The 18,520-nt window shown below is 50.8% G+C and overlaps 1 protein-coding gene across 1 annotated transcript in view; it reads right to left on the bottom strand.

Annotated features, from left to right (window-relative positions):
• ARHGEF10 (Rho guanine nucleotide exchange factor 10) overlaps window positions 1-18,520 on the bottom strand; it is a 78,934-nt gene that overhangs the window by 51,149 nt on the left and 9,265 nt on the right. Inside the window, 5 exon segments of the mRNA XM_055335438.1 lie at window positions 4,673-4,729; window positions 7,061-7,137; window positions 10,370-10,433; window positions 12,753-13,034; window positions 13,567-13,719. Of these exon segments, the coding sequence (XP_055191413.1) occupies window positions 4,673-4,729; window positions 7,061-7,137; window positions 10,370-10,433; window positions 12,753-13,034; window positions 13,567-13,719 (633 nt within the window).

The following is an 18,520-nucleotide window of genomic DNA, read 5'->3' as shown; positions in this document are numbered from 1 at the left end:
TGCCAAAAAAAAAAAAAAAAAACAGTGGTACAAAAAATACGGATGGATCTGCTATTTGCAGTGCCGTGTGGCTGGTGGCCGACTTTCCGGGAAGGAAAATGTCTACAAACTTCTAAGGCATCAGTGTCTTGATTTCTATTACTTATTAAACACACGAGCATAAATGGTTATTTCAGCTGCAGTTTCTCAGGTACAAGTGTCTTGTTAAGAGTAATTTCTGCTTAAATTATCACTGCAGGATAGTACAAAGTTAGATAAAAGACGGCATTTCCACACCCGAGAATACATTCACATTTCTTGATTAGATTTATCCCATAGGCATCCTCAACTGTCCTCTGTAATAAAACCTGGCCTTAAAAATCTTCAGTAATTAAGCCCTGATGGATAGATCCTTTAGGGCCAAGAGCCAGCTTTGTATATATAAGGACATTTAAAGGAAAACATCTGTTTTCACTGGAAATGAAAAGTAGATACGAATTTGTCACTTTGAAAATTCCTGTAATACTTCAGATTGCCCTGGCCTCGCATTATGTCTCCACTGGATTCAGATTAATTCCACAACATAAAACAGAAATCCAAATTTCTGGTTAAAAGCTCTATGGAGTAAATGTCATCTGGATAAAACCGCCCAATATTTGAAAATGAATTCACTTTCCAGAAGCCGCAGTGGTGTGGTTCAGTGTGCCTGAAGGACACCTGCAACTGACCACCTGCTGCGCAACTGGGGCAACAGGGCAGGTGGGGGTGCGGCCAGACTCCGGCTTAGTGGCTACGTGTGAGGCAGGGCCAAGAGCCATGCCGACAGCAACATTTGGCCACGAGTGGAGGCACCCGCTGACCTTCCACGGACCAGTCAGCAATGAGGTGCCCAAACATGCAGAAATGTGCCTGTGCGCTGTCCCCCCAGTGCGGTTCATAAATCTTGAAGCTGCCAGATTAGCACGCCCTCCTCCCTTCACCCTCTGGACGTCGGGCTAGTGTGTCTGCAGGAAACAGTCTGCACACACAGCACTGCAGGTGTCGCTCACGCCTACAGCAAGACCTCCAGACTGCGGGAGCCAGCTGCAGGTGCACCAGCTGGTCCCAGGTCCGGGGAGACAGTGGAGGGTCCTGCTCTCGGGTGAACCCTGCTCTAGGGTGGGCTGGATGGCTTGTCCATCTTGGGGAAGTAAGAGCCATCACAAGCGCAGGCCCAACGGACCTTTAACTTAGGTACATTACCACTCAGTGGTCAGAATGTGTGAGAATAATGCTCCTCCGTGCTCTGGAAAGGGCTCTTTGGGCCTCCCCTGCATCCTGAAACTTTCAAGGCCTCTCTACAGTGTCTCATGAACTACAGATGATTGACGGTTTGTGAATTATGAGGCCCTCTAGAGCTCCTGGATGCACAGATTGATGCCTTCCAACACTGGAAAGTAAACCCACCACAGGGCAGGTGTTTCTCCCACAAGCCAGCGAAGGAGAGCTGGTCTACCTGGCTGAGATTCTTCTGGGCAGTAACCATGCTACCAGCCCCAGGCCAGGACGCGCCTAAGAAGTGCTACTGTGGCGATGGCTACATCACCCCGCAAATGTGCTTTGTCCCACTAAACTGTGCGCTCTAAACTGGTTAAAATCATCAGTTTGATGCAGTGTGCACTTTACCACAATTTTAAAAATATACAGATGGTCACCATCATGTCTCATGAGAAATTCTTCAGTATCCACCCAGTACTGTGATAGAACTTCACCTTAAATGACTGTATGTTGCACAAAGCACACAGGCCTCTGCTCTCCCTCGGATGTGTCTGTGTCTCCATCGTTTACCAGGCAGCTGATATCCTAGACAGCTCGAATTCTACAATCAGACTCACAAGGAACCTCAAAAATCTAGTTGCACCTACTTCACTGAACATATTTAATTATCAGATACTTTAAATGCATCAAAAACACCAAACAGGCCTGTTTGTTTGAACTGATGCAACATCTGCCCCTATAAAGGCCACAGCGCAAAGCAACATGCACACAGCCAGAGCCCTGTCCCCTCCCCCAGGTTGGGAAGAATCAGGCCTGGCTTGTAGCTGTCCACCTACCTGATCCATAAGCTCCTGAGACAAATCTAAAGGGTTAAGGGTGGCTTTTGCTTGTTGGGATACTGCTGGATTTTATTTCTTTACATTTTCATTAGGACGTTCAGCATCACCCCTTTGGGTGAAGGGGGTTTAAGCTTAGAGTGAGTTACCTGCTCCTGTCTTCTACTGCCCACTGGAACTGTGTGTAGAGCAGAGGAACTGCCTGTCCCCTGATGGGTTAGCCACTCTGAGATGAGGACTCTGATCTTAGTGATCTTAGTCTGGTAGACTATTAAGCAATTAATTCTACATCGTGAATCATCGTACATTAACATTTTCTACTTCAAAAGCAGTCCAAGTGTTTCAACTGAATGCTATCAAGTTGTTTCTAGAGTCCCTTTATGGTGTGAGTTTCTACTGTAGTTTGTTGCTCCTGATCCATCTTTCCTTCCTTCTCTCTCCTCCCAATCAGATCCTTTCTTCTCAACACTACCCAAGGCTCATCTATTTTTGCATTATTTTTAGAGAACTACTCTTTGGTTCTGTCAATACTTTCTATTATTTGTTTTCTGTTTATCACTTTCGCTGCCACCATTTTCATTTCCTTCTATTTTCTCCGTCCTCACCTTTGCTATTCTTTTAAATGACTGAGATGGATGCTGAGTTCATTATTTTTCTATCTTCTTTTATTAACAGATGCCATTGTGACTATAATTCATTATTTTAAATCCATCCCATAAGAACTTATGTAATGTTTTCACTATTAAGTCAAAATGTTTCTAATTTTCTCTGTTTTCAGCCTTTTCTGTGAGCTAAGAACTAGTGTTATTCTTAATATTCAAATGTTTCTTTTCATTGATTTTTTAAAATCAGGGAATGAGGCCTGAGTAACAATTCCTTGGCATTTATTAAGATTTGCTTTGATAGGGATCCCTGGGTGGCGCAGCGGTTTGGCGCCTGCCTTTGGCCCAGGGCGCGATCCTGGAGACCTGGGATCGAATCCCACGTCGGGCTCCCGGTGCATGGAGCCTGCTTGTCCCTCTGCCTGTGTCTCTGCCTCTCTCTCTCTCTGTGTGTGACTATCATAAATAAATAAAAATTTAAAAAAAAAAAAAAAGATTTGCTTTGATAAATGCTATATAATTTTTATAATTATTCCATGTGTCTGGGGAAAAAAATGTGTATTCTGAAACTATTAGCTTCTTCAGGTTGATCGTATGCTGTGTTCTTCTGCAATCTACTAATCTTACATCCAATATCCATGACAGTGGAAGGAGCTTGTAAATATCTCCCACTCCAATTATGTAGTTAACTATTGCTGATTATATCTCAGTCATATTTTGCTTTAGATAAATTTGGAGAGGTCTTGTTAGGTGCACATAAGTTTAGAACTGTTATAGTTCTCTCCTGTGAAGGATTCTATAGCCTAGCATTCAATATATTAGAGTAATACTAGCTATATTTTGGTTGGAATTGGACTTATATTTCTTTTTCCATCCACTTACTTACAAATGTTTTGTATCCTTATATAGCTCTCTTTTGTATCTCATATAGCTTCGTTATTTTATCCAACCTGAGAATTTCTTTTATGGGCAACTGGACTCCATTTATATTTACTATAAATAGCAATATATTTGGGCTAATTTTGCCATCTTTTTTCATATTATTTGCCATTCTTTCTTATTTTACATTTTCTTGCTTTCTACTAGATTGGGTTTTTCTCTACTGGTTTGGAAGTTAAATAATCTATTTCTGTTCTTTTAGCGGTTGCCCCTAAATGCAGACCCAATCTATCACAGCAAAAAACCCACAAGCATTATCTATACCCTCTTTGTGAAAAATGCAGATATTAGATGCTGAGGATCTGCCACCATCAGGTGACAGGTACCACTGCTAGGGGCTTGTAGTCCCATCCTGCAGCTACACTCGTGAAATGAAACAATACTATTAGTACTGTCTTAGTCGATACTTGTTTAGATTCATTCATAAAGTCATTATTTGCACGCTATTCTTTTTTCATTGGGTTCAGTACACCTTTCCTTGAAATGCAAGGTGAAATAGATTTTAGAGCCTGAGTGGTAAATTTCCCCAATATTTATCTAATACTGCATTTGTTTCCTTCTTTTTAAACCCTCGTGTTTTGGTATTAGAGCATCGACTTGTGCTCAGCAGTTTTAAGTGCATGTGCCTAGGCATGGATTCGTGCTTGACTCTGATTTTGTATTTCTACAATCTGAGAACTTATATCAGTCTTTAATTGTACAAAAGTATTAGTACTTCCTTCTTCAATTTTCTCACTTAAATAACTTACTAGGTATATGCTGGCACTTAACAGCTTTCATGTTTCTTACCTTCCCATTCCTATTTTTCACATCTTTAACTCTTTCTGCTTCTCTACATTAACCAATCACTCTATGTAACGTGCTATAACCACATACACCTATGTGAACGGACCCATATTCTAACCCATAATATCATTGATATTATAAACATACGAAACATAAAACACATATTAAGCTGTGTATCTAGGGACTGTGTACAAACCAGCTATTTTTTTTTACACACAAATGGAGACACTGAAAAACTGAATCCTCTAAAACTCAATTACAGGCAATTCAAACCTGGTTCAGAGTCAGAATTTTCTCTTGGCACATCATCATAAATGGCTTCTTCTGGATCTGGAATAAAAAGAGGGAAATGTTTAAAAACCGACCAAGACCAACCAAGTATAATTTACACTGTTTAGGGCCACAGTCTCCTATGATGCTAAAATTATTCTAAAAGTTAGTTTGTAAGGGCTAATGCATTACACCTTACTGAAGCATAAGTGTTACTTTTAGGACAGGATGTTTTCTTGGGATTGAAGGATGACACTCTGCCTGAACCAGCTGTGAAATCTCTCCAACAGAGAGTTTTGTGGCTTCTAGGCCAACTTAGTCCATTATTTTGTGTTCATCTGTACATCTCTACGTGGCTCTTTATAAATATTTTTAAGTTTATGAAGTTAATGTGTTCTGGTATGCAAAGAAACACAAAGGTGCAGTACACAGTTTCAGAAGTAAAGAGACAGCTCAACTGGGGCTATATTAACAGGACGCTGCTAAAATAAACCCATCATTCTGTGATATTCTGAACCACTGGATAGGGGAGTAGGCACAGGCGAGGGTGAGAAGGTACACCTGTTAGGATAAAATCTCTCCAACTATATTCATGTCCTCTGAAGCTGTAACAAGTTTTCCTAAGAAAAAGTGGGGATCTTCCACAGGCAAACTACTCAGTGCATCCTGTATGAGCGGGTCACGTACGAGAGCAGCAGTGAAACTAGAGATGCATTTGTAAGAGTTTGGGCCTTACATGGAAATCATCCACACTACAAAGTCTTACATAATGAAAGCCACAGAGCTCACTGGTGACTAAGCAACAACAAGAAAATGAGGTGAATACTCTAAACTCCTCCTCTGATATCAAGCTACTGTTACATGGGGCGGGGGGAAGCAAATTCAGGAATGCTCCTCGTTCTCTTGCTGCTGTCAAGTCCCCATATGGGACACATTTGTTTCCTTGCAAGAAAATTAACTGCATTCACGATAAGCACTTCTACTCCTGTTAGATAACGTGAGGGACACTCATATGTGGACCTTTGAAAAACACAGCTGGGAGCTGCGTGAGTCCACTGACATGCAGATTTGTTTTTGATGTCTGTAGTACATACCACAACTGTGTTTTCATGGATTTATGATTTTTCTAATTACATTTTCTTTTCTTTAGATTACTTTATTACAGGGATGCAATATATAACAGGTGCATAAAATAGGAGTTAGTTGACTGTATATGTCATCAGTAAGGCTTCCAGTCAACAGGAGGCTATTAAGTAGTTACATCTTGGGGGGAGTCAAAAGTTATACCCAAAGGAGCCTGGGTGGCCCCATCAGTAAAGCAGCTGCCTTTGGCTCAGGTCATGATCTCGGGTCCCAGGACTGAGCCCTGCATCAGGCTCCCTGCTCAGTGGGGAGTCTGCTTCTCCCTCTGCCCCTTCCCACTGCTTGTGCGCTAAGAAGTAAATCTTAAAAAAACTTACACCCAAATCTTTTATTGTGGTAGGGGTCATCACCCTTAACCTCTGTGTTACTCTAATTGACTGCCACTTGTGTAATAAAACAAGGAATAGGAGAAAGTCAGACAAATTTTACTTTGGAAAGGAATTTGCTAGAAAATAAGATAACGATTCCATCCTGTAATGATCTCGATTTAACAGCCCCCCCTAGCAGAATCATCTATTTATGCTAAGTTCCTTGTTTGACAATGTCATAATTAAAATCAGAATGACACATTCCAGGAGGTAATTTAATAATTAGATAACCATTAAGATGGTTTTTTCTTGGAAGTTAATCAAATAACATAATTATACAGAAATTAGCGAGCCACTGTGGATAATAAAGGGATAATTAGAAAAGTCATCTTTACTTTTCTTTGAAAATTAAAAATCAAATCTGGTTAAAAATAGCTCAGCTTTCTAAGCTTTCCACACGTGGAACAGAAGATCTGGCATGCCATCTGGATGGTGGGCTGGCTTAACCAGCCACCCACCCCCTTTTCAACATGGTAGCATGAAAAAGCATCTTAGTGAGAATCACGAGAAAAATAACCTGATTGAGGTCTCAGTGGGGATTTGCTGACCGTGGGCCCAGGTCAAAGCACCAGTTCCCTAAGTACATGACTGTCATGACAAAACCCAAAAACCGTCCCAGGAAGAAGCAGTCAGGAGGAAATATGTGCTGGGATGGGGTAAGCAGCGATGTTCTGATAGGGTTTAAAGGAAGGGCTTCAGAGAGGGCCAGGGACAGCGGTCACAGCCCCAGTTAGTACGTTAGGCAAGTGAATACGTTTCTGAAGTTTTAGGTCTGACCAGGACATGAGAATGATCAGCAGAACCTGACGAAAACCCATCATCCCCCTGGGAGGCGTCCTCCGTGAGCCCGGCGAGGACCCCGGCGGCCAGTGGTACTTACTCTCCATCCACGCAGTGTTGGCCGGGTCTGCGACCCACCGGGCGAGCGCGCTGTCCTCCTTGTGCACGCGGTCCTCACTAAGAGGGAAGGAGCCACAAGACCACAACAGTGAGTCCTTCAAGAGACGGCCGGATGTCCGCAGAGGGTACATGTCTGTAAGTTCTGTTTCCCCAGATATTATTACAGCTGTTCTGTGCTGAGAATAATGTGCTCTGAGCTTTTACATTTTACAGTATGCATTGTACAGTATCTGCGCATTTTATTTACACTATGACAACCCTGCCCTCACCCACAGTTTGGACGTACATATGAGGACTCAAGCTTAGGACTTCCCCCCCCACCATACCTTCCCACTTTGCTCTTTTTACTTATAAAAAAAATGTTTCGAGTGAAGTCCTCACAAAGTCAGTGACCTCTGTTCCCATCATCAAGTAAGTCATGGGTGCTGGTGACCTTGCTGTGTATCTACTGGTGCGGGGACGCCCTTCCCCTTCTCTCTACACACACCCTGGGCCTGGGATGCAGAAGGAATAAGCCGGTGACCATGCTTCCTTCGTGTTTTGATGGAAGGCACAGACTCAGGCTGTGCCTTCCATCAAAACAACCCTGGGGTTTTCACTTCCCTGGACCCATCGCTGGGATGCGGAGGGAGCCCCGCACTCAGCAGGTCAGAGTCTGCCCGTTCATAATCCAATACACCAGCTGTGGCTTCTCAACATAGAGCCCAAGTTCAAACTTTCATTCCTAGCTATTTAGAAGTGCTCTTGAACGCCCACCACATGCACAGGATCTGGCACCATAGAAATAAGAGGAAGTGAAGTGTCTGCTCCAGAAGACCTGAATCATCCTCTGGTTTTTCACCAGAACTTCTTGAGAGTCTGTTACATGTCTCACACACTGTGCCAGTGGTAAAGACACACCAGAGTGACAGACAGGCCTTCATGGCCTCTAGGAACAGGTTAATGGGAAAGGGACATCGCACCACCAGAAATTTTTTAAAAAATGCTCATGACACAACTGCTGGTACGCTCACACAGAGGGATGGGGACGTTATTTTGCAGGCAATGGCAAGCCACTGGAATGCTTCATCTGGAAGAACAAGATCAGATTCCTTCAACACCTGGAGTGCCTCCTCAGGGAGAGGGACAACCCTGATTAGGATCTCAGGGGCATGAGGTCTACGGGAGCGCTCTGCAAGGAAGTGAGCGCGGTGCCAAGCACCTCGCTGGAAGGGAGAGAGACCGGGAGGACGTGAGCACCAGAGACCAACATGGGAAGCTCTGGAAACCATATGCATGGAAAAAAGAATCTTTAGTACAGAGTTAATGCCACACTTCACAGCAAGTGACAGATGGCACTGGTCGCTGCAAGATGGTCTCTTTTATCAACATTTTTGTTTGTTTGCCATAAGCTGTAATGCACAGTTAAATATTTGCAAGATTTAGAGGCCAGGGCAGGTGATCAAGGTCTTGAAAGCACCCAGATCACAGACACATCAGCTCCCTGAGGACATGCAACGTGCCGTGTCGTGGATGAGCGTGAGGAAATCAGCAGAATCAGCCCTGCACTTAGTTGAAGGACTCTCACATTAAAAAAATATTCTTACACTTAAGTCTAAAATTACATCACAAAAAAGTTAAGCAAAAAAGAGAAAATCTGAAGCAAGTATATAGATGATATTTTAAACTATTCCTGAGTGTTTCCATATGTTTAAACAAGGCCACACTTTGGGAAATGGTCGCAGGCTACCCTCTCATGTCATTTCACATTCTTTTTGTTCTAACAAATCATCCTTTCAGCAGATGTATTTCCCATCGTGAAGTGTAGGTTACCAGCGATAATGCGCCACCCACCATCTTCCACTCTACGCGGATCGTGATTGTAATGAAGGGTCTTAGGTGAATCTACCTGGCAACGTATGTAACGAAAACCAGGTAGAAAGGCCTCACGAGCGTGTACCTTTCTCCAGAGATCCCAGGCATTCCTGGAGGAGCGTACTTTTGTACTTTCAGAGGACCGACTACTGCCCGAAAGGAAAAGTCGAGTGAGTGTGAGCACAAGGACTCCGACGCTCGTTCACGGGTGCTCACGGCAGCACTATTCACAACAGGCCAGAGGTAGGAAACCACCCAAGGGTCCATCGAGAGGTCAACAGGTAAACAAAATGTGCTGCGTGCTCACAAAGGAATATTGTTCAGGCTCGAAAAGGAAGGCAGCCCCGATACATCGTACAACACACAGGAATCTCGCAAACATGATGCAAAGTGAACTACCGTGATTCCGACTGTAAGAGTTACCTAGAGTAGGCAAGGCCGTAGACACGGAACGCAGGACAGAGGTTCTCGAGGGCTGGGGTAGGGAAAGATAGATTACATGGAACGGGGAGAGTTTCTGTCTGAGATGATGAAAAATTCTGAAAGGAGATGGCAGTGATGGTTGCACAACACAGTAAATGCACGAGCTGCCACTACATCTTACACTTAAAGTGGTTAAAATGGCAGCATTTATGTTGTATAGATTCTAACACAATTTTTAAATGGATGGTGCATGTGCCGAAACCCGCAGGACAGTACGCTCTAAACAGGCAAGGTGTGTGCATGATGCATCAGCACGACTGCCTGGTAACAAAACACAGGCACACCCAGCATGCTCCCTGCACACTGCCATCCTGAGCCTTGGAAAAACCTGGTCTTTAGAGAATTCTTAGACCAGCAGCAGAAGGGGACACAGGAAGTAACAGCGAGGGCACAAAGCGCTCAGTTTTAAAGCAGGTGTGCCCACACAGCTCTGGAAGAATGAAAGAGGGAGTTTATAAAATGAGACATTTGCGCAGGGTTCTGAGGTGGAAGGAGTTTGCCCGGGGGATGGAATTCCCTGGGCTCTCAAACAGACGACACAGCATTTTTGAAGGCAAGTGGCACGAAAGAAAGATCTCCAGTCAACTCAGTTTGGAGGATTCTGGAGGAAAGGTGGGTGGAACACAATGAAAAATTTCCCTGGACCCCAACAGGTTTCTGAGACCCTGTATGGGGCTGGAGCACACAGAGCCTCATCTACACAGAAAGGGAGAAGGGCCGCGTGCTCCTGGTCTACCTGCCGTCTGTCCGCAGAGCAAGAACACCTTGCGGCCTCCCTGTGTTCTGCAGAACCCCCGTCAGAAGCCCTGGGTGAGAGCGTAGAGGGCACGGGACCCGGGAGGGGAGGGCCCGAGCACCGGGGGCCGCCAGGGCAGCACCTCGGATCACTGCACTCCACTTCTCAGGAGACGGTCCTGAACTCAGAGCACGTGTGCAAGATTAATAAAGATACCTGTTGGCTGGATCCTCAGAACTTAAAGAATTAAACTGGCTGTCTTGTGCTACTTCCTGTGTTTCTGTGAGGAAAGAAAAAAATACAGTTTTAGGTTTAGTAGAAAATGTTTAGGAGATGCATTTTTAGCTTTAAAATGATTTCAGTTTTTTAATGATAAGCTTATCTTAACATAAACATCGGTAAACTGATAGTGTCTTCGGGTTTTAAATAAAATGTTTTTGACATGGGATCACAGTAAAAAGCAATATCCAAAGGTCCTCTGAAATAGAATTAAAATGGTAGCCAAAGAAATCAATCTAGAGTAGCAAACCTGTTTTCTCTCATTTCTCAAAGTTTGTCATGGGAATTTACAATTGTGATTTATTTGAAAATGTGTCTTAACAGCAGCCTCCAAAGACTCTCAAAGGAGAAAGAGTCACGTTCATGGTATTTGACGAGACTTTCATTTGCTCATGCACGTGTGCACACAAACACGCTCACACATACACACACACACGTGCACACCCTCACACGCAGAGTCCATCGCACATGTCCCAGCTGACTGCTATTCCACCTCTGGGGTTTGCTTTACCAAGAGGCTGATGAGCTCAGGACAAAAGGCCACGTGCTCAACCAAGGACCGGCTGGTAACTGCTACACTGGCACACTGTCCACAAAACCCTTCCAGAAGGAACGGACTGTGTGCTACACAACCAGTCTGACACACTCACGCAGCTCAACAGTTGGTCCAGCTCAGCCGCGCCCAATGTCGTACCCCCAAACACGGCCCCGACCCCGCTAAACACCAACCACAGCCCCACGCAGTGGAGGGCACTCGCCAGCCGGGGACCGGAGCCGCAGTCGCTCACCGTGTGCTCAAGGCCACTGAACCGCAGGCCTTCCAGACTGCTCCTCCCGCCACACCACACGGTCCCAAAGGGCGACCCACACAACCTCTTACAAGGCAAAGCCATTCAGTAAAGTCAGTGAACAAAGACGCTGACTGACGGCAAACACGCTTCACACCGTGATGAGCCCCCTGCGTCTGTGTCAAGGGCAGCACGTCCCGTCCCTGAACGCACGCCTCACAGGCCTGGTCTCCACCACCCACCCGAAACGCCTTCTTTCTCTCCCCGTTTCAAGAAAAGAGGTGCCCCCGTGAGACCTTTGCTAAGGAGAGGTCAGGAGATGATGAGCATCTGCTCGTCTCTTACTGTTCTGGAAAGATCTGGAAGCTTGAGCCAGAAGCAGAGCACCAGGAGCTTCTGGCCCGTGGAGGACCACGAATGAACAGAAGGGGAACCTCAGAACTGGCTTTGGGCGGTGGGAGGGTGCGTGGGTCCCGGCTGTCCCTATTTCTAAGAGTCGTGTTCCAGGCGGGGCGGCCTCTGCGCCAGGAGCCCGTGCTGGGCCCACACCCTGACCGGGGGCCCCGCAGACCAGGAGGCCACCCCGCGACCCCGGGAGAACCAGACTCTGCAAACAGTTAAGCAGCCGGCACTCCCTGTGGGTCCAGGCCCCGGGGCCCAGCCTCACACCAAAATCCAGGCTTTCCTCGTGACCCCAGGAAACAGGGAGGTGCACCTGTTTGCCTTTAAACACTCAAGAGACAAACATCCACACGCGTTCCCGGATTTGGGGACTTACAATAGCGTTTATCATAGTGTTTTATTAATGGCTCTAGGGTGACAGACAAAAATCAGCCAATGCTGTGCAAGTATGCTACAGAACCTAAAAGTAAATGTTCAATTATTAAAGATCACCAAATTATCTGAAAATAAGCAAATTAATATAAGAATGTGTTCCTGAATCTTTTAACTGTATAATGTACTCCCTTATTTTTAGATAATTCTTACTCTTTAGGCGACACAGTATGAACGGCATTGTTGATTGTGGTGAATTTCCAAGATTATTGCCAATTCCAAGAAAACAAATGGGGAAACCCCAACCCTGAAAACCGTATATGGTTTCCAAACATAAATTCAAGATTTTCTTTAAGATCCTTTTTCTCACTTGTTAACTGGGAAGTGAAATAACTTGTTCACTGAAATCTCTAAATCACAAATCTGCATATAAAAGAGCATCGTCCTCAGGGGCCTCCGTCCCTCAGAACCTCTGCGCCTGGGGCCTGGGGCAGACCCCGGCGTGTCCTGGGTCCAGAATGCGACTTCCGGGGGAGAACTCAGCTGGACAGCCTTTACGGGGCCCACCCCGAAGAGAACACTGCTCTCGGGGCCCCTGCTGCTGGTCTGCAGTGGTGGGCGCGGGTGCCCGCGGGCCTCGGCCGGGGATGGTGACCGGGCGCCCGCGTCGCTGTCCTCTGGCCCTGACAGCAGCAAGGACCACAGAGCTGCTAAACGGCCCTTACCGCCCGGGGGTGCGGGGCGGGGAGGACCCCTACCTTCCTCGTCCAGGGACGGGGCACGGATGACCACGGGGTTGCTGTAGGCCGGCAGGAGCAGCGGCAGGTTGCAGGGCACGGCGTAGCCGCAGGGCACGGGCACCGAGTACCCGCTGGGCACGGGCGGGCTCGCGCTCTCGGCCTCGGCCTCGGCGTCTGAGGGCGGGGGCTGCTCCTCCTGGAAGGGCGTGATGTCAATGACCGAGTAGGGGTTGACTCTGGGGGGTGGTGGCGCAGGTTCCACCAGGGCATCCGGGGCTGTCCCCATCCCGACGTCACCCCCTGGAGGCAAACACACAGGGCATGGGTGGGGAGCCCGCGGACCTGCCCCCCTCCGGCTGCAGGCGAGAGGGAACCGGGTGCCCCCAGGGCCCGCGCGACGCCGGGCACCCGAGACACGCGCAACTCCCGGGCCGCCTCCCCCCATGGCGAGCAACAGAAGCTGCCCGAAGCGGGGGGTCGGTAGCTACGGGGAGAGGTGGTTGTTGGGGATGAAGAAACGGAGGGTTGGTCCCGACCAGTCCCCAGGGTCGGGGAACAGCAGATGACCCCCTTCAAGGTCCGACCCGGATTTAAGTCACCCACAGGCCAAGGCACCACGTGACACAGTGACGCGGGAGGCCGTGCTCCTGAGGCGCCGATGGCCACTCCCTCCAGGATACGGAGGGAAGGTCAAGTCAAGGAAACTCCGCCAAACACCAAGTCGCCACCTGGGTTCTCGTCACGGAGGTCGCCAGCGTCCTGCTCCTGGACGCCAACTCCTCCCACCCAGCAGAGCGAGCTGGCCGCGGGTGCCGGGCCCCTGGGGACCCACCTGCGCCGGGGGCGGCATCTGTGCCCGGCCAGCTGTCCCCGGAGGCGTCCACAGCAGCTCGATCCGCTTCCGGGATCTCATCTCCGCTGTCAAAGTCAAACTGTTCGCCCTCGTCCTCCTCGTTGTTGTTGGGGTCGCATTTCACCTCCGCATCTAGAGGTTAAGAGAACGCAAGTTACACCATGGGACCAACACCCAGAGGTGCTCAGGGTCAGGGCCTCAGACGTCCGGGTGGCCAGAGTCACAGGGCGGAGAGGAGAGGAAAGATCTGGAAACCAGAGAAGTTCAACCTCAGCACGAACGGATGTGGCTCAAGCCCCATGGATCCCCAGTCACCACTGGGCTCCACCCATGCCGTCACCTGCAGGGACATCACCACCAGGGTACAGGACCTCGCGGCCACTGCCCACGCCAGGCCCACCCTCCAGGCCCGTCCCGCCACACGTCCCTGGGCGAGGATGCGTGCAGGGCAGAGGGGGCCTGGACTCACGGATACCCCCGGGGAGGCCCTGGGTGACACCTGCAGGGCCGTCTAGGACTTGTCCACAGGGACGAGGCCTGACGCCACATGCTGGGGGGCAGAGAATAGATGCCATCGGTCATCCCGTGACAGGTCACAGCGCCCAGGTCACAAGACCCAGGCTACGGAGTGGGGCAGGGGACAGGGTAGGACGTGCAGCGACAGCCCGGAGGGAGGAGCTTCCTCTGCTCACTGCGCCCAACACTGGGGCTCAAGTCAGGACATGGAACTCTCCCCAGTAGGACACGTTTGTCCAGTGGCACCAGATCAGCCGGTGTCCAGGGCTCAGAAAAACGACAAAACCCAGCTACCTTCCAGGGAGCAGCTCTGGTCGGCGAACAGAATGTGCCCCACACTCCAGGGGACCCTCTGTCAGGACACAGGGGCCCCAGGCCCCAGGGTGGTTCGCTATGAAAAAATGTGCAGTAAGGAGAAGACAAGATGATCTCCTGAGAGGCATGAATGGAAGGTTTCCACGAGCCAAAATCACTCACTTTGCAAGCAAACAGTGTGCCCCCCTCCCTGCAGGGCAGCTCCTCCCGGGCTCGGGGCATCAGCTCTGGGGAGGCCTGGCACCACCGTCTAGGGAGGCCGGGAGGGATCTGCTGACACAGGCCGCGTGGCCCCAGGCTGTCTCCCTTCCCGGGGCCCCACCCGATGCGCCTGCCAAGTGGGAGGCCCGCCCTGGGGTGACCGAGCCAGCAGGGAACCCGCCCTCTCCACCCACTCTGCTGAGGCCGCGGGGGCTGGCGTCCAGGTGCGTTCCTGGGATGGCCCACAGTCACTCCTGGGTGGGGGCAGGCGCGAGGGGAGGCCAGGTGGGCACCTCTGCCCTTCCAGCCCTGCTCAGAGCCCTCCGCGCCTCTCAATCCAGGGTCAAGGGTTAGGTCAGCAACAGCCAAGCAGCACAAACCAGCTTCAGGGGCAGAGGGCAGCCGAAGGACGCGGGCACCTGGCAGCTCTTGAGCCGGGGTGGTGGCGGGCAGCGGGGGTGGGGGGGAAGGTGGGACAGTCAGAATTAGGGGTTTAGAGGTGAGGTCGCTTCTAGGGCGGGAAGTGGACAGACACGTGTCAGCCTGAGTTAGTCTGGAAACCGTCTGTCCAGCTGGGGCCTCGCTGTCCACACGAACCTCTGAAGGTCCAAAAACACAAATGGGTTCCAAAACACCAGGGGGTTTATTTTTTCCCTGAATCTTTGGAATTAGAATACGTAGCGGGTCCTCCAAAGCAAGCACGTTCTTGGCGGTGATGAGTGACAGGTCAGGCTGGAGCCTCCTGCCGGGGCAGCCAGGACACCCCTGCCTCCGGCACACCCGTGTGCACGGCACCCGCGGGACCCCAGCAGCACTCTGGGCAGCTCCGCCCCAGTTTACGTCTGCTCACAGTAGGAGACTACCAAATACCAAAACGGGATCAAGAAAAGGCTTCAGAAAGATCTGTTTCTAAAACCATTAGTTCTGATAAGAGCGTGCATTGGGGACCTTCTGGAGGGTGAGCTGCCGATAGTTATCAAGGCCTTATCATTTTGTATGTCCTCGGTCTCAGAGTCTGTATTACAAATTATCTATCTTATAGAAATAATCTGAGATTAGAATACTTAAATGTCTTAGAATATAGATTTTCCAAATTATAATAGTTTTATACAATGAGATACTAAAGAAACCATTAAAATTATTTTGTTGAAGTTTATTCAATAATTTGGAAAGAGGTTCCTGACATATTAATAGTGTTTTTAATTGGTCTTTTCACACTCATTAAATAAAAAACTAACACATACTGGCGAGGATGGGAGGGACTGGAACCCTGGCACGCTGCTGCTGCAACATTCCACGGAGCAGCCAGCGTGGAAGCTGTGGAGGCTCCCAGATGCCAGACAGCTCCCGGCCATCCAAGGCACTCCAGCAGACACCTGCACACCCGTGCACGTGTGCAACCGTAGAAGTGTGCAAGTGTACATATGCAACCCCACAAGTCTGCAACCGCACGTGTGCAACCCTACAAGTGTGCAGCCACATGTGTGCAACCCTACAAGGGTGCGAGTGGACATGTGTGCCATCCTACAAGCGTGCAAGTGGACACGTGCAACCCTAAAAGCGTTCAAGTGGACACGTGTGAAGTCCTACCAGTGTGCAATTGCACGTGTGCAACCCTACAAGCGTGTGAGGGGACATGTGTGCAACCCTACAAACAGCATTATTCACAACACAGCCCATGAGTCCACGGAGAGACGACGGACACATCAGACGTGTTCTGTACAGACAACGGGACGTATCCAGTCTGGAAAAGGACAAACCCTGGCACCTGCTACGCCAGGCCTGACCCTGAAGACACTGCACCCGGTGCAACGAGCCAGGCACCAAGGGGCTGGCCCACTGTGGCCCCATCACGTGGGGTGAGTGTTCAGGGAGGACAGAGCCTCACGGGGGGATATGGAAAGTTCTGGAGACGGGTGGTGTGGTGGGCGCACAGCAAGGTCGTGAACGAACGTCATGCTGCCGAACCAGACACTGAGAGACGGTCGTAGCAGTAACGTCGCACAGAGACGGACGTGCCGCGTGGCGCTCGGGGCTGCCCCGAGGGACGGCCCGTCCTCCGTCTGCAGACGCTCCTGTCGACTTCACGGCCGTTCTGCTGTAGGCACACGTTTGTGGGGCGTACGACTCCCAAGGTTTGTGTTAGATAAAGACGCACGTGCGACTCCTGTTTCCCACAAGTGAGCAGAATTCACGGGACAAGCCCCCAGACACGGGCCGGGCTTGGGGCGCACGGAACCCCAGCCCCGGGCGCCAGGCGGCCGCTCACTGCCGAGTGCCAGGAAGCCGGTGGAGGCAGCAGCTTCCTCACGGGAGCCACGCATTCATGTGGGCGAGGGCAGCAAGGTCTCTGGCAGGAAACCCAACCCGGGCGCACAGTTGTCCAGACGCAACTCTTCCCGGCGCTTCAGGTTCCTGATGGCCCGAGTCGGACAACGGAGAACCCCCTCCAAGGAGGCACACGACGGAGAACAAAGGGGGAGGCTCCCATCCGGACTCAGGCACAGAGGGGACCACGCCGGCACGCATCCCCTCGGCACAGCGGGCACCCGGGACCCCGGCCTCTCCCGGAGGTGATGCGTTATCGCTGCAGATTGCTGAAATTAGGGAAGATGCCCCTGGAAGTGACGGCACAGACACTGCTTTTAAAAAAGGCCTGATGACGCCCGGCCCCGCGGGACCCACACACAGGGGCCCCACGGGGAGGAGGTGCTCACGCTCGTCTCCGGACCCCTGACCGACCCGCGCCGAGAGGTACGTGCACTTTGTGGGCTTGCACGGACGTACGATGACGCACGTCCACCGTGACGGGGTCGCAGAGAAGCTTCACGGCCCTGGGAACCCTCGGAGCCCCACCTGCTTGCGCCCCTCCCCCAGCACCCCGGGAGTGCCAGGGCCTCCCCACCTGCCGGCCAAACGGCTTCACGGGATGCTGGGTGATGTCCCCAAAGCCAATGCCCGGGGGTCACTGCCGGCTGTCCCCCAGTGACCGGGCTGTCCTCCACTGCCCCATTTACCCCGTTCAGCGCAACCTTCCTTGGCATCAACGACACTGCGCGATCCTGGCTTCCTCCTACCTCGCTGGCTGCTGCTCCTAGTCCCTCTTGGGGACAGAACTGTGTGCCCCCCAAATCCTAGCTGAAGGCCGAAGCCCCAGACCCTCAGAATGCAGCCATGTTAGGTGGTCCCCAGGGCAGCTCCTAATGCAGCATGACCGGTGTCCTCGTGAGGAGAGGGCGTCAGGACACGCATGCAGAGGGACGACCCCAGGAGGGCTTGTCTGTGCAGGGACAGCCGGCGTCTACACGGCAAGGAGGGAGGCCTTGAGGAGCCCACACTGCCCACACCCGGACCCCCGCTCCCTGCCCCCCAGCTGCGACACATGCAGGCCTGGCCCCGTCCCTGGCACTGGGCTGGCTGCCCGAGCCGACTCCTCTTCCCCTGCCAGACCCCCTGCCTCGGCCCCCACACAGGAGGCCTGCCCGGGGCCTGGGCTTTCATCGGCACAAAACCCACCATCTACACCAGACGCCCTGCCAGAGCTTTGGACTCGCATCTGAGGAGCCCTGCGTGGATTCCCACGAGGCCCGTCCCGACTCAGCCCTGCCTCCATCCCTCCCCATCCCTGCACACTCGGTCTGCCCAGGTCCTCACAGCAGGAACCCGACAATTGCCCCGGGCCCCGACCTGCTGCAGAGCCACCAACCAACCCGCAGCGAAGTCCTTCTGCTTCAAGCACCCGGGACCTCTCTTCCCCGACTCCTGCAGCGTCCATGGACGGACAGCACACCAGGTACCCCTGCTCCCAGTCTTTGCAGGCGCCTCCAGACCTCGGGCCGCACCTCCGACTCCCCTGGGGAGCCCCGAGCCTGCCCTGGGTGACCCTGGGACCCCGAGCACC

The sequence above is a fragment of the Nyctereutes procyonoides genome, unplaced genomic scaffold (assembly GCF_905146905.1).
Source record: "Nyctereutes procyonoides isolate TBG_1078 unplaced genomic scaffold, NYPRO_anot_genome, whole genome shotgun sequence".
Taxonomy (NCBI): domain Eukaryota; kingdom Metazoa; phylum Chordata; class Mammalia; order Carnivora; family Canidae; genus Nyctereutes; species Nyctereutes procyonoides.
Note: the sequence above shows the minus strand (reverse complement) of the source record. Positions and strands in the feature narration are given on the sequence as shown.